This window comes from Cuculus canorus, chromosome 1 (assembly GCF_017976375.1).
Source record: "Cuculus canorus isolate bCucCan1 chromosome 1, bCucCan1.pri, whole genome shotgun sequence".
Taxonomy (NCBI): domain Eukaryota; kingdom Metazoa; phylum Chordata; class Aves; order Cuculiformes; family Cuculidae; genus Cuculus; species Cuculus canorus.
This window is the reverse complement of record NC_071401.1, coordinates 17344271-17358276: the sequence shown is the minus strand read 5'-3', so window position 1 is coordinate 17358276 and position 14006 is coordinate 17344271. Positions and strand designations below refer to the sequence as shown.

Here is a 14006-nt window from a genome sequence, read left to right as displayed (position 1 = left end):
AATTTTGTATTTGTTGTGAGAAACTTAATAATTGCCACATAGCCTTGATTTTGAGACTGCAAGAGTATTATCACATAGATACATTAACGATGCCTATACTTCTGTAAGGAATGGGCCAACAGAGTATCATCATGGAAATATGGTTAATGCCTCTGTTTTACTGGATGCAAACGCTCTTTAACTTCAAGCATCTACTTAATGGGATAAGGCTCCCTGTCTGCCTTGCACCGAATCTAGCAATTTTATGGAGTTAAGGGGCAGTAACATGCCTTCACGAAGTGATTTGCAGGTCATAAAAATGCAGTGTGTGACCTTAAGAGTAATTTGCCAGCAATGGTTCTGGCAATAAAATGTCTTGCTGGGTGGTAGGGGATGCTCATAAATTTCTCACATTTCATTCACACTTGCTGCACAAAAGGCTTCTGAGCCATTGGCAAGGCTCTGTCCCAGACGAGTGTTTTGCCCTGTCTTAAAAACCAGCAACGCTTCGTTCTTTCTTCTTCAACACACAAAATAAGCCAACCTCTTTTTCCTCTGGGTTCTGCTAGAGTGATTCTAGGGAAAGGACGGAGGGCATCTGCTTCTTGGTAAAGAATGGGGAGGGAGTAATACTTCCAGCATGTAAGTAGAATCGCCTTAGGCAGGACATGAAAATGGGTGTGCAAGGTTAAGGTGCACCAAAGGACCACCTATGGTAACAGCCTATCTTCACCAGAGGCCCATGTGGATACCTAGGGCTGAGTTGACAAGTCTGTAGAGATACTTCCTCAGAATACTACTCCAGTCCAAAAATAAGGGGACACCAACCAAAGTTGGTAGGGACTAGGTTTATCAAAAGGCAATGGATATGGATACTCGGAGAAGTAAAAAACCTGGACAAGTGCTGGAAGGGAGATGTACTCAGGACCAAATAAATCACATCAAGCTTGAGAAATGACTGAGCTGAAAGTTCATAAGTGGAGACCAGGACACTAGCTGAAGGACAGGAAAATATTGGGAGAAAATTACAGTACACTGTTACTCCTCCCTTGGTGTTCACCAACAGTCAGTTTGGGATGAGACAGACCTGGGTCTGAACAAACACAGCTATTTCATATATGTTCCAAACTGCAGCACACTATAACTCTGTTCAGAATTTTATAATAACTTCTGTTCAGAAACAGAAGCCCTCATAATTTATAGCTAGCAAAGTTTTCTCCTTTAGCAAAATCGCCTAATGGAGGGTGAAATCCTTGTAAACTTTGAAGACTGACCTTTCCCCTATGCAAAAAAGCAGCTGCATTCCTCTGTTAATGCCACCTCCCTTGTACAGATAGCAGCAAGGAGGATTTGGGAAAGAGAGGAGGACTGATCCTCCATATCACCTTTTCCTGTTTGCAATACTCACATGCACATAGACTGGTTAACAGCTACAAGCAATTCCCTCACATTGCAACAGTCTAATGCACAACCTCTGCATGAGCTGGCCAGTACTGCTGACCACTAGCACAGTACCTGTGAATATACCCAGAAGTGGCAAAATGCAAAAGCAAAAGCATCAGCATACTAATTCCCAAGTCTCAATCCACACTTATCCATCTCATTTCCTCACCGCTGAAAGCACCAGTAGAGGTATCTGAAGTGTCAGCTGGCTTACCAGCATGTCTTGGGCTATTTCATTCACAGTATTGAATATTTTCTGCTCTTAAACAGATTTTTTTTTCAGAATAGTCACCTTGTTCTAGCAAGCATCCAAATTCTCCTTCTGTTTTGGCTACAACTATAAACCAATTAAAACTATATTTAGACCTCCAAAATCCTTACTGGAAATCTTCCTTAGAGAACGCCATTTCACTGAAACCTAAAATGCATCAGGAAAAATATATAAACAAAACTTTTCATGGAGACACTTGAGTTTGGCTAAAAACTGACATGGAGTTTATAATTTTGAAGTTCTCATTTGAATTCTATCTTCCAAGTCAGCTTTTAATTTCAATAATTTTTTTTTTTTTTTTTTTATTTATTGACCAGGCAATGACATCTCAGCAGATATTCTTTGTACTCCCAGATGAACTTTCTCCTGAGAAAGAAACATCATTTTTCAATTTGTGCTATTGAAAAGGTCTGTTATTGCTTTCCCTCCTCTGGGCCTCAGGAGCTGCATATAGCTTCTTGAACCTGATTGCAGAAAGCCAGTGCTAAGAGTGGTTTGGGATTTTTTTTTAGAAAAACAGCTGTAAAATATACACTGTGCTGGCAAATTGTGCTACGGCTTGCAAAGGAATGAATTTCATGCCATAAAGGCCAAATCTTTCACTAGTGTACATGAACATCATTCCACAGACATGTCTGTGACCCCAAATCCACAAAATATCAAGGGCTTCCTTTTAATGCTTTGCTGTTGAATGTTTTCCACTTTTGCAAGAATAATTTGATGAAAAGCAAGGTCACCTTGAACAGAGTGAGCTGCCTGCCTGCTGCACAGCTATGTCAACTTAAAGGTTTATCTTTTCTCCAAAATCTCTCCAATTGTCACTCCCTATAACCTATCAGAGAACTGATCTGAGTAATAATAGCATCAATAAGTAAGAAATAAATGATGCTGCAGTTTTTTTTAAAATACTTGGAAGTCATATGATTTTGGTGAAATTATGGACGTGGTCTAGCCAATAGTTGTATCACACATATGGCAGATATTAGAGGGAAGACAGAGGAAGGTGAGTGTTCAGGGATGGGGATGGGACCGGATGAGCTTCACTCTGCTCTGTCTGCACAGCTGGAATAAAGATGCTTCCTCCTATTATGAACACTAATCAGAAACTCAATGGCTGGAGTGACGACAAACGGAGATCAACCATTTTGTTGATCCTTCGAAGTCAGATAAGGTGTGTGAGGGGGTGGGGAGGGGGAGGGAATTAAGGTTTTCTGACCTCCCTTCCTGAACCTCACTCTTGCAAAGGGGTTGCTAGATCGGCCAGCAGCTCCTGGGTTCCACCACCTGGTGCAGAATGGCAGTGTGAGGTTCAAGACTCATTACAGGCTTTTTCTTTACAGAAAGCATATATAAACAGCTAGACTTCTTCAGAGTCAGGTTATAGAATCATAGAATCATTTAGGTTTGCAAAGGACCCTTAAAATCATCGAATCCAATTGTTAATCTAACACTGCAAGCCACCGCTAAACCATGTCCCTAAGCACCACATCTATGTACCTTTTAAATACTCCAGGGATGGTGACTCAACCACTTCACTAGGCAGCCTATTCAAATGCCTCACCTTTTGGTGAAGAATTTTCCCCTAATATTCATTCTAGATCTCCCCCAGTGCAACCTGAGGTTATGATGAGCTGTAGGGCTTAAGAAAGAAAAGGTAATTTGAGGGGCTGAATTTCTCTCTTCTTGCTCCACACTCCAGGTCTCAGCATGTTGAATCCTGTCTTTAAGGGCTCTGATGGACACAGAGAAGTTATCGTCAAGCAAGACAAGATGATATGTGAGCTGTTCTGCAAGAACTGTCCCTGGGGATGCAGTTTTTTTCCTGGAGAAGCCTAAGGTCCCAAGATTAATTCAATGAATTTTGTTATTGAGTGCTTTGAAGTCTTATATACCTTCAAAAGAATGTCCTGTTGGCTGGACATTTTGCTACTACCTCTTAAAAAAGCAAAGCTGAACTCATTCACACATGTAACAACTCTCATTTCAAGCCTTTTCTATCTTGAGATCAAATAGACTAAGACTCAGTGCATATACTTTGGGAAACATAGATCCTGAGAGCTTGTCTAAGATATCAAAAAGCAGGAATGAGCATATTTCAGACACACTCTCTAAGAGGCAGGGTATCTCCACACCATGGCTGAGATTGTTCGTTCTACCTTTATTTGACATCATGTAATTTATATTCCACAGCCATAGCACTGCAAGAACATCTCCCTAGCCTGCAGCTTCATTTTCTGCACACAGCTAACCCAGCACTCTAATTGTCCCATAAATTTGATGGAAAGGATCTGATGCAGAGAGCTGTTAAAATGCCAAATGTCTTGAGCACTGCAACTAACGAATGGGTCCCAACGATTCATGTTTCAATCTGTATGCAAATGTGCCCTTTGGTTGGCTTGTGCTGGACTTTTCATTGCTGCATTACAGCTATCCAGGGATGCCTCAGACTCATCGATCAGGCAGATACAAGGCATAAATGGGAGAAGACTTAAATTATTCAGTGTTTATGAGAAAGAGAATCCAAACAGTGGGCTTATGCTTTGCTTTTTATAACAACATGATTACAGATCAGCCCTGAGAAGACCTACAATAACGCTGGTTTTCTCCCCCGCCCCTTTTGTCCTATAAAATATACAGCACAATGAATCACAAAGCAAAGCTGAATGTGTATTATCTAATAACAACCCAAGTAATATATGTCAGCTGCAAGTAAAACTGCTGCTCACAGAGCCCATCTGAAAAATATCTGTGAAGGGTCTGAAAGATTTCAAAATCTGGTCTCTGCTATTCTTATTTCCACCAAAGGAAAACATCTCGTGGAACATCAAACCAAGTCTGTAAACTCTGGCAGTCACAAAATCTATTCCTGCTCATTAATGAACTGCACGAATCTCTTTCACCTGCAGTGCAATATACAATTCTAGTCTTAGCAAGAAGAAACTGAGCTGGAGCAGGTGCACAAAGGACTGTCACCATCCCAAAATGCAGAGCTTGTTTTGCAAGGCAAAAAAAGTGTTTCATAGGATTTTGATCAATTCCAAGTCTAGGAAGTAGACTCTCTATGTAAACACCTAAGAAATGACAAGAAGAGGCAAGGACAATTTTAGCTAAAAGCCAATCTTAGCACAAGAACAGTAAGCCGCAAATACCCCCAGAAAACACAGCCATGAACATATCAAGGACAGTCTCATTCATGTAAGACTCATCTTGTGGGGTCTAAAGCTGAAGATGCATTGAGGGTTTTATACTCAAGAAAATGCCAGAGCTGGCACAGACATTGCAGAATAGATGGCTGCACAGAAACTGCAAGGTTTTGACATTGCCCCCAGAGTCACCCCACCAGGAGCACTGTAGAGTCAGGAGAGCAGAAGTGAGCTCTCTGACCAAGCCTTGGCTCCTGCAAAGCTTCAGAGTAGCTGGAGAAACCATCCTTGCTTTGGTGTTGAATTAAAAAGAGCTTTATAGCATAAGGCGTCCACAGTGCTTGATCCCTCAGGACCTTAATTTCTGGCTGACCTTTGTTTTCCTTTATCTGCTTAGCTTAGTTCTCCACTGTTTCTTTTCACTCCTATTTCTACTTCTCTTCCTATAACCCCACAAGCAGGTTAGGGAACCACAAAGAATGGGAGAAATCGGTAACAGCAGCAACACTTCTCATGTGGTCTGGATGTGGTCAGGACACCAGAGCAACACAGATACGATCTCCTGCCAAGCGAAGTTTAGTGGATGAGCTCTATGAGATGCTGAACTTGGTCCTACATGAGACACTTTACATAATAATTTTTTGAGCATGCTTCATACCCTAGCAGACAAGTCATACTGTTTTCTGTTGGTCTGGGCCAGCAGCAGAAAACTTGCAGCACTTTAAGATCAGGTTATATGAGGATTGCCTACATGAGTGAGTAGATGCAATTGGCAAAAACAGCCAGCAAAAGCAGCAAACAAAAAGGAATGAGCTGCTGCTGTGCTGTGGAGCCAAACGAACTTGTCAGGCTGCCAACACAAGAATTTAGGAAGTCCTCCTTTTTCTTCTCCCTTTCTTTGTGCATGGAAATGGACTTGCCATAAGTAATTTGCTAACAACTAAAGCTGATAAGTTTGGCTCCCTGGAGGCCCCTGCTGGGGAACAATATTGGCTTTTCTTCTGAATTACTGGGTTGAAGACACAGGACAGGAGCTCTGTGAATTTTCTACTGCTTGCTCAGAGCCGTGCAGTGCCCTCCATGCTCAGCTGCCCAGTGCTAACCTCTAAGGGAGATTCTAGTGGCAACCGTTTAGATGAGAGAGTGGAAAGGGTGTAATTCCATGGGCTCATCTTCAAAATTCCTGAATTTATAGCTGGGAAAAGAGAGGAAAAAACAAGCTGCAGGGGCCAAAAGCTCTGCACTGATCTATCTCAAGTGATGATTTGGATTCTGTTTGATCTTGCTGGAGAAAGTTTTCGGAGGGAAAGGAATGGGAGGGGCGGACTGTAAGCATGTTGTACACATTCAAGAATGGGGGGAAAAAAAGAAAAGACAGAGGGAAAGCTCCCTGGAAAGTAATACCAACCAGGAATAGCATAGATCACACAGCAAAAAATCTTACAGCAAAAATGAAGGAGGCAAAATACATATATTACTGCTACTTGAGATTAAGCACCACCATAAATGACAGCTCTTTGTACCACAGAGAGCAACATGGTTCAAGTGTGACTCAGACTGGACCTGTAGATGGGATAAACTGGTATAAAGTGACTTTTGAAAGAGCTTGTATCTACTAACAACTGGGTAACCTTATTTCACTATGGAGGGGTCCTTCCTCACCTTATCCGTGCTGCAGAGAGATGTTTGCAGTAAGCAACAACTTCTACACAAACCTATTTCCCTGATATTTGTCAGCACCTGCTCAGTATCTGAACCTTCAGGGAGAGTTTCAAAACTATTATGAACAGCAAGAAATAGAAGAAATTTTTGAAAACTGAAGGTTGTTTTAGAGGCTAGGGTTTCTCTTGGATAATAACAAGAAGCTTTAATCCCAAAGTAATACATCAAATATTGTTGATAACTTCCGGTAGTTCACTTAAGGAGATTCCTTATACACTTTTGACATCCAGTCCTTATGAACCTAAATATGTTTCTATGAGAAAATAACTGAGTAACTTCTCTAAAAAAATGCCTATAGAAGACTGAATATACACACTGAATGTTAAAGCCTCTCTGTTAAGGGTTCCTGTAGTACCTACCTGCAGATGATGGGCTTTGAACACTTGGGCAATACAAACACATCAATCATAAATGGCTCTGGCTTTATATCCAGCTTTAACTACAGAAATACTACTACATTTTTCCTTCCATTGTAACATCCTAGAAATAACCCCTTGTCTGCTAATATAAGGGCAGCATCACTCCTGCTCTGCTCCAGCTTTACTGTTGTATCACTACAGACACAAGAGGTAAACATCCAAGAATTCAGCCCATTTTCGCAGCAGACTAACCACATCCTGAGGTCGTAATAAGGACTCAAATCGCTAAACTGGAACTGGCTGTGGAATTGGTGTCTACAGGGATGGCATAAATGGCCTTGATGCTGGTTTTGGAGCCACCTACTTTTTCCTTTCGCTGTAAGTTTCTTTCATGATAGTAGAGGTGATAGAAGTAAAGAAAGGTGTCCCTACACCACAGCTCTCCATTCACAGCTGGCTTAATCTAAACGTCAAGTGTCTTTAAAAGAGTCTTGTTTGGAGCTTAGGTAGACAAGGGAGAAAGACACCTCCATTAAGGAGATCCATCCTGCCCTAAGACACGTGGGAAGGAAATTACTTCAGAAGCACCCTGCTTCCCTGCCTAGACAAGACACCTTGCTCTTAGATAACCAGGAGTATGGTCTATTTGATTACAGCTCTGCAAAGGGTGAATTCAGATGAATACAGAAGACTACGAACTAGTAGATGAACCACAGAAGGGTAAGAGACATTACAGGCACCTAGAGTGATATCATCCTAGACAAGAATTGCTATAGGATATTTCTTAGAGCTACAACTGCTATTCTGAGCTTTCACATTAGCATGTGAACTTAGTTTGTTTTGATTTCCACATTAATTTTCCATGGCATCACAAACCATACCAGAGTTTGTGACGTGGGGGGAAATGTCTCTGAGCATTTTGGAAGGAGGATCAAGCTCATAAACACCCCTAGCAAAGTGTGTCCTGAATCAAAACTGTTGCTAGGTTTACTCCTCTGCCTCAATGCTTGACTATGTTGACATATTTGAGGCTCAGTCTGCAGCCCCCACCCAGGACATGTGGCAGCAGTCAGTCCTCTCTAGGTGAGACATGGTGTTAAGACAGCCCAGAGCTGAGAGTAAGAGAGACAGGTTATGCATAGACATGGGGGAAACACTACAATCTAAACCCCCAAATTATCAAAGAATCTACAAGAGACTTGCCATACAACTTAATTCTTCAACTCAATTTCCTTTTAATTGTGCAGAAAGACTCCATTTTCACACAGCCAAAGCAGCACTGTTCCTGGAAATGGAAAATCAGTTCTTGCCTAGATCATTCTTCGGGCAGTCAGTAAGCTTTTTATTCTTCTGCATATCCAGGACTCATGTGCAGCTTCTGGGCCATCACAGATGAGAAAATAGAAGTGGAACACTGCATGAGGTTAATCTGGACTACACACACAAAGCAATGATTTCCTCTAAGCCAATCAAGGATTAAGACTAATGAGTATCTCTGCATCTTGTAACAGTCCTTTTAGGGAAACAGAATAGGATAAAAATAGCCTGATTTGACACCTCCCCCTCTCCCCCGCCAGAAAAAAAAAAGACTTTATTAGTCCTTGAGGTTATGGAGTAAAATTAGAAATGCTGAAGAGAGGAATGCTTCACTTACCTGTCGTAGAATGACCATGGTTCCTGTATAAACACATCAGCAATCACCAAGAAGGGACCTAAAGCAAAACAAATCATCAGGGAATGAACTGACACTCTGACTCATAAACCCGAAGTCAGGGAACATCCCGACCCTAAAGGGTGGGGATGAGGTGTGGATGAGGGCTAGGAGCACTTAAACTCCCAAAGCTTTCATAATATTAACTCCAGACAGTGAGACACAATCCCTTAATACATCCAGATTAATGCCTGCACTGTGGTGAGTGAGACTGGGACTGGAGGTTGTTACGCAAGTAATATTTTGTAAACTGAGTCCTAGAAAGTTATCCAAGGATTAACCTAGCAAACAGACTGATGCTAGTTTATTACATGTGTCATCAGATCCCGTGGTATGAATTAAAGCACATAGAGGAGGGGAGCCCTGTCCCTACAGCCCACAAGACTGGATAGATTATCTTCTTTCTGTCAAAACTGCTTTCAGGAGAGAAAAGAAAGTACCAAGCCCTCCACCATAGCCTGCAACTAATACCTGGATTGGACTGTGAATCTCCATGCTCCACTCCTGTCTGTTGTGCAAATTGTGCCTTTGTTGAATTTACACGGGAAAGTCCCGTCCTGCTCGTGGATTTGTGCTTGCTGTGGTGCCACTTCATAGCGCTGTCAACATTAGATCAGTTCGGTGTGTGAGTGAAAAACACTCTCGGAGAATTGAATTTCTGCAGCTTTTTAATCTCCAAGTCATCTTTGCTACATGGCAGTAAGTAATTGTTATATTTATGATGTGGAACATTTTCCAGTATGCCAAACATGCTCATGCCTTAAAAAGCAGGCAGAAAGGTACTGTGTTTGAGAGACATAACTCCCATAAGACACTGTAGATGTGTAGGCTGATGGAGGATGATCTTGCAGTCCTCAAAACATTTCCCTTCTCAGTGACAAAGCAGTTCAGACTCGTCATACAAGCATAAATATTTTGTTTCAGTTGGTAGCCATAATTTTTATTTTTGTGCTTTCCCCACTAGAAGGAGAATATTTCTTGGAGGGGACAGGAGGAAACAGTGAAGTATTTCCACCCTCCCTCAACCATCTCCAGATGAGATGTCACAGAACACAATATGGGACACTCAGTCTTTCAAAAAAAGGGAGTGACAGTGCCCTGCGCCAGTGTCTCAACATACTTTCCCACATGGCAACGAGAGCGATCTCTCTTCCCACAGGCAGTGACTGCATTTGTCCCATTCAGTAACATAAGATGTAGTCTTTGGTGCTGACCCTGCTGGCTGAAATTTCTGTAGCTTCTCATCAGCATTGGGAAACATGGATGTTCCCATCCCAGCTACAAGGGTAGAACTTATCTCTATTAGCTCCTGCAAGGACTGCAAAGGCTCAATAGCATTTCCAATTATCCCCTTTTTCTCACCACACTTCCCGCACCACCTCTAAATTTTTATCGACCACATATTTGAAGGCTGACGATTACCCCACTCAGAGTTGTAGGAGTTTGCCACTTAAGTGCCTTCAACACTTTAATGAAAATATCCAGCTGTTGAAACCATCTACATGATCCCTGTGCATTGCCCAGAGAAGCAACTGGTGTCCTAAGAGCAGTCAAGGCATCACTGTTTATAAGAAAATACTCATTAAACAAGTTTTGGCCACAGACCATATCAAATGAATTAATTTTGTTTTTTTTAGAAGACAGATGACTGATGGAAAATCAAGCACCTACTTTAATATCTGAAAGGCCGTGTGGCAATTTTCCTGATTCTCAGTTTGCATCTTCTCTGCAGCACATTAAATGATTCCTCTTCTCCTTAATTTGTATGGCTTGAAAATAACTTTCTAACCCTGCCAAGTAGTGAGCCCTGAGACAGACTGCCTAGGGATGCTGACGAGTCTCCTCCACGGAGAACAGTCAGTGAAATCTTGGCTTGGCTCTGAGCAGGCACTGGATGAGGTTCTCCAGAGGTCCTTCCTAGGTCTGTAACAAGATGATCATAGGGTCAGGGATGAATACTGTGTTGGGTAGCAGCCTGAGTTCTTTGGTGGAAGGACATCTGCAATGGACAAGTCATCTTATAATTCCTTGTCTCAGTTTCCCTCTCTGTAAAAAAAGAGATCTTGCCCAACAAGGGAGCTTTTAAGTATTTCAGTCATTATTTATTTGCATGCTAACCAGCCAAATGGCCTCAGTGAGTTTGTCTCTTTGGGTGTTAGTGTTCCAAAAGCCATGCATGGGTGACTTCTTCCCACAGACTGGGCTGAAGCACCAGATTTAGATCTCAGAATTGCTCCTTTAGCCATTCATCCTTCTGCGGCTGAAGCAAATCACTGCCACATGGTCGGCCTGGCTTCCAACATAAAAACTGCTCTGCAAATGGGCATCCTGCTCAGCATGGCCTGTGGTGATGCTGATGAGGTACTGTGCCAGGCTTGAAAAAGTATTACATACCCAGCATGACCTGCTTCTAAACAAGACTTTGGTACTCAGACCCCATTGTTGTTTCTGTTTGTTTGTTCATTTTTAATTTTCTGAAAGTCCATCCTTTACCTCGAGCCACCAGACTTGCTCTGTCCAATGCTTTTCAAGTCCCCTTGAGATGCTGTTGCAAGGGGAGTTGTACACAATTGGGCAGCCAGCTTTCTTCAATGTTTGCTCACCAAGGAAAACTCCAAAATGGATCAGTAATAAGAATTGGGCTTGTCTGAGCACCAGGGAGATCAGCTGTCTGCTAATAGACAGGAGCCTTGGTGGAACGAACTGGCCATCTGGACCCTCCAGTCCTTGCTGTCAGGTGAGCACAGGGGACTTCATGCCCATCTTCATCTCCTATGTGAAGCTCTACAGCTGCCTGTAGCAAACTACCTGGGATAAACCAATAGTACCCAGCACCTCTCCCAAATCACTCACACATAACACCAGAGCACAAAGACACCCCTCTGGAAAGTGTGATTTTGTAGATTTTATTAATTTTGCGGTTTTCTGAGCATCACTAGCCTAGCATCATCTGAACAGAACATCTCAGGGATGTGGTGGGTAAGGCTGAAGTGGCTAAAAGATCATTTAAACTGCTTGTGGATGCAAAGAGTTGTGTGACATGAAACTATACATCCCATTTGCTTGCAAGCAGTGGTCAACGGAAGTCAAGGAGTGCTTCAGTACAAGGTGAGTGGCGACCTCCTTCATGGCTTTCTTGCTGGTTCTGAAAAGACCCCAAATGCAAGAGGAACCCAACAGACCTCTACTCTGGAGCGAGAAAGCCTGAAGAGACTGGATAAAGACATTATCTTGCAATTGCAAAAAAAGGGGGTTGCGAGTCTAATCTGTTTATCTGGCACTTTTGTGCTCCTTGTTGGCACTTCAGGACCAGAGTCCAGACACGTGACTGGCCATGCTGCCTCTGGGATTGCTCTGCAGTGCTAATCCTCCACAGCACATGCTCATTAAACACTGGTTACGGGAGATTCAGGTATCTCATTCTAAATGTAAATTCTGTTCCTTTCTCCTGAATTTCCACATCCCACATGATTTTTCTGTCTGCAAATGTAGTGAAGAAAATGAATAATTAATTTATGGAGCGTGTGCATTCACATCCAATGACAGCCTGTCCCCCTCTGCACCCAGCTTGGTGTAGAGCACGTCTTTTGGAGAACACCCTGGGCACTTAATAGTGTGAATAAACAAGAGAGACAACTCTTCATTCACTGCCTTATAACTACTTCAACTGGCTGGCAGACACAATGTATTACGTTAGCTGAGCAAAGAGATTTAATACACTGATGCTCCCTGCACATTCCTATTTTTACCTCCTGCCCTCCAGCAAGGGATATGAGAAGAACTAAAGTTTTTGCAATGTATTTTACTGTTCACCTGAGAAATCGTGAATAAAAAGGTCAGACCTACATCCTTGGAGATAAGCACCTCTGTCCTTATCAAAAGCAGGATTTATATCAGGAAGGAAAGCAATGGCTTTTGAATGAGGTTAAACTAACAAACCCATCTTTGCAACCTCTAAACATTGAATGTGTGTGGAGGGGAGGAAGGGAAGCAAACAGGGAGGAAGAAAGCAATGTCACTACATACCAGTCCTTCTACTCTTTGTCCTGCTGGACGCTGGCATACTTGGGAAGTTATGACAGTTTATATTTTTGCACTCTTCCTAAAGCCCTGAATCCGAATCAGGGCTTTGAAGTCAGAAAATATTAGTCTGAATATGGCAGCCATTCATCTTCTTCTCAGCTGACACATCTTCCCTGCTATCTTGATCAACAAGCAAGCTCTCAACAGAGACAACCCATTACTTATCCAGGTAATTAGCGCCAAGGGTCAAATCATCCTTAGCATTTAAAATGAAGTAAATATCTTCTCCTCATTTGAATTTGCCTGCAGCTTCCCAGCTGAGGTCAGACACATCTTACCAACCACAACTGACCCCACAGATGGGCCCACGTGGCAGGGTTTTTCCCCACTGCTGCACTCCCCTCATGCCAGTCTCATGTACCTTTTGGCTTAGATGGTGACCAGGGCACGGAGCAGAAGGAGGCTGGGACAAAACACCATGTCTAGGAAACTCTTTGCAGGAGGCATGTGCCCTTGCTTTGATATCAGGCTGTGCCCTCTTTAAGGTATGACCTGTGTCTACTGGTTTGTCAGAGCTCAGTGTCAGGTATCTGCTCCCAGTGAAGGCATTTACAGCCTACTCCCATCTGCTTTTCAATGCACTGAGCATTCAGGCTCTTGGAGTAAAAACTTCAGGCTACCTGCCATGGTTTCTGAGCCAGCTTGGATAAATCTTAGATATGTCTGATCTCCTGCCATTCAGTGCTGCCTAGGACATCCCTGTCTCCTTGGGCTGTAGCCTTCTATTTTGCTTCCCTTTTCAGCACTAAAGGTGAGTTCTCCCACCTGCCTAGGTTTGCTCTCAAAGCTTATGCGAAGGCTGCCTGTCCAGGACTTGCTGAGAGGCAGGTGACTCAAGTTAAATCCCCACCTTGGTGGAAGAGAGCCTAGACTTTCAGTCTCACTACATGAGTGCTTCAGCTACTGGATTGTTGTTTAACACATCAGCATCTCCCCTGTCTGAACTTTAGACTGAAACATAATGGCTATTAACTTACACCTCCCCCTGGCACAAATATCTTCATTCTTGCAAGAAGAAATAATAATTTTTAACTCCTCCAGTGCAGATTATATTGAAAGTAAAACACAATCCTCTGATTTTGTTGCCCATCATCTCTTTTAATGTGGGGAAAAGATGCATTCCCATTAAAATCAATAATATTGCCCTGAATGCAATGTCAAAAGGAATTCACCCAATTTGCTGATTTTTCCACACACAGGGCAGCACTCCCTGAGTTTTTACAATTATGAGACTCTTGTGATGGAGATGTGGAGACACGGCAAGCACCACCTAGCTGGCAAGCTGCCTGCCACCA

At 42.6% G+C, this 14006-nt stretch overlaps 1 protein-coding gene across 4 annotated transcripts in view; it reads right to left on the bottom strand.

Annotated features, from left to right (window-relative positions):
* MYO7A (myosin VIIA) overlaps window positions 1–14006 on the bottom strand; it is a 101851-nt gene that overhangs the window by 74445 nt on the left and 13400 nt on the right. For all 4 annotated transcript variants that reach the window (XM_054069644.1, XM_054069655.1, XM_054069666.1 and 1 more), the window contains exon 2: window positions 8572–8629. In XM_054069644.1, the coding sequence (XP_053925619.1) occupies window positions 8572–8589 (18 nt within the window). In that variant the 5' untranslated portion in view covers window positions 8590–8629. The remainder of the gene's footprint in view (window positions 1–8571; window positions 8630–14006) is intronic.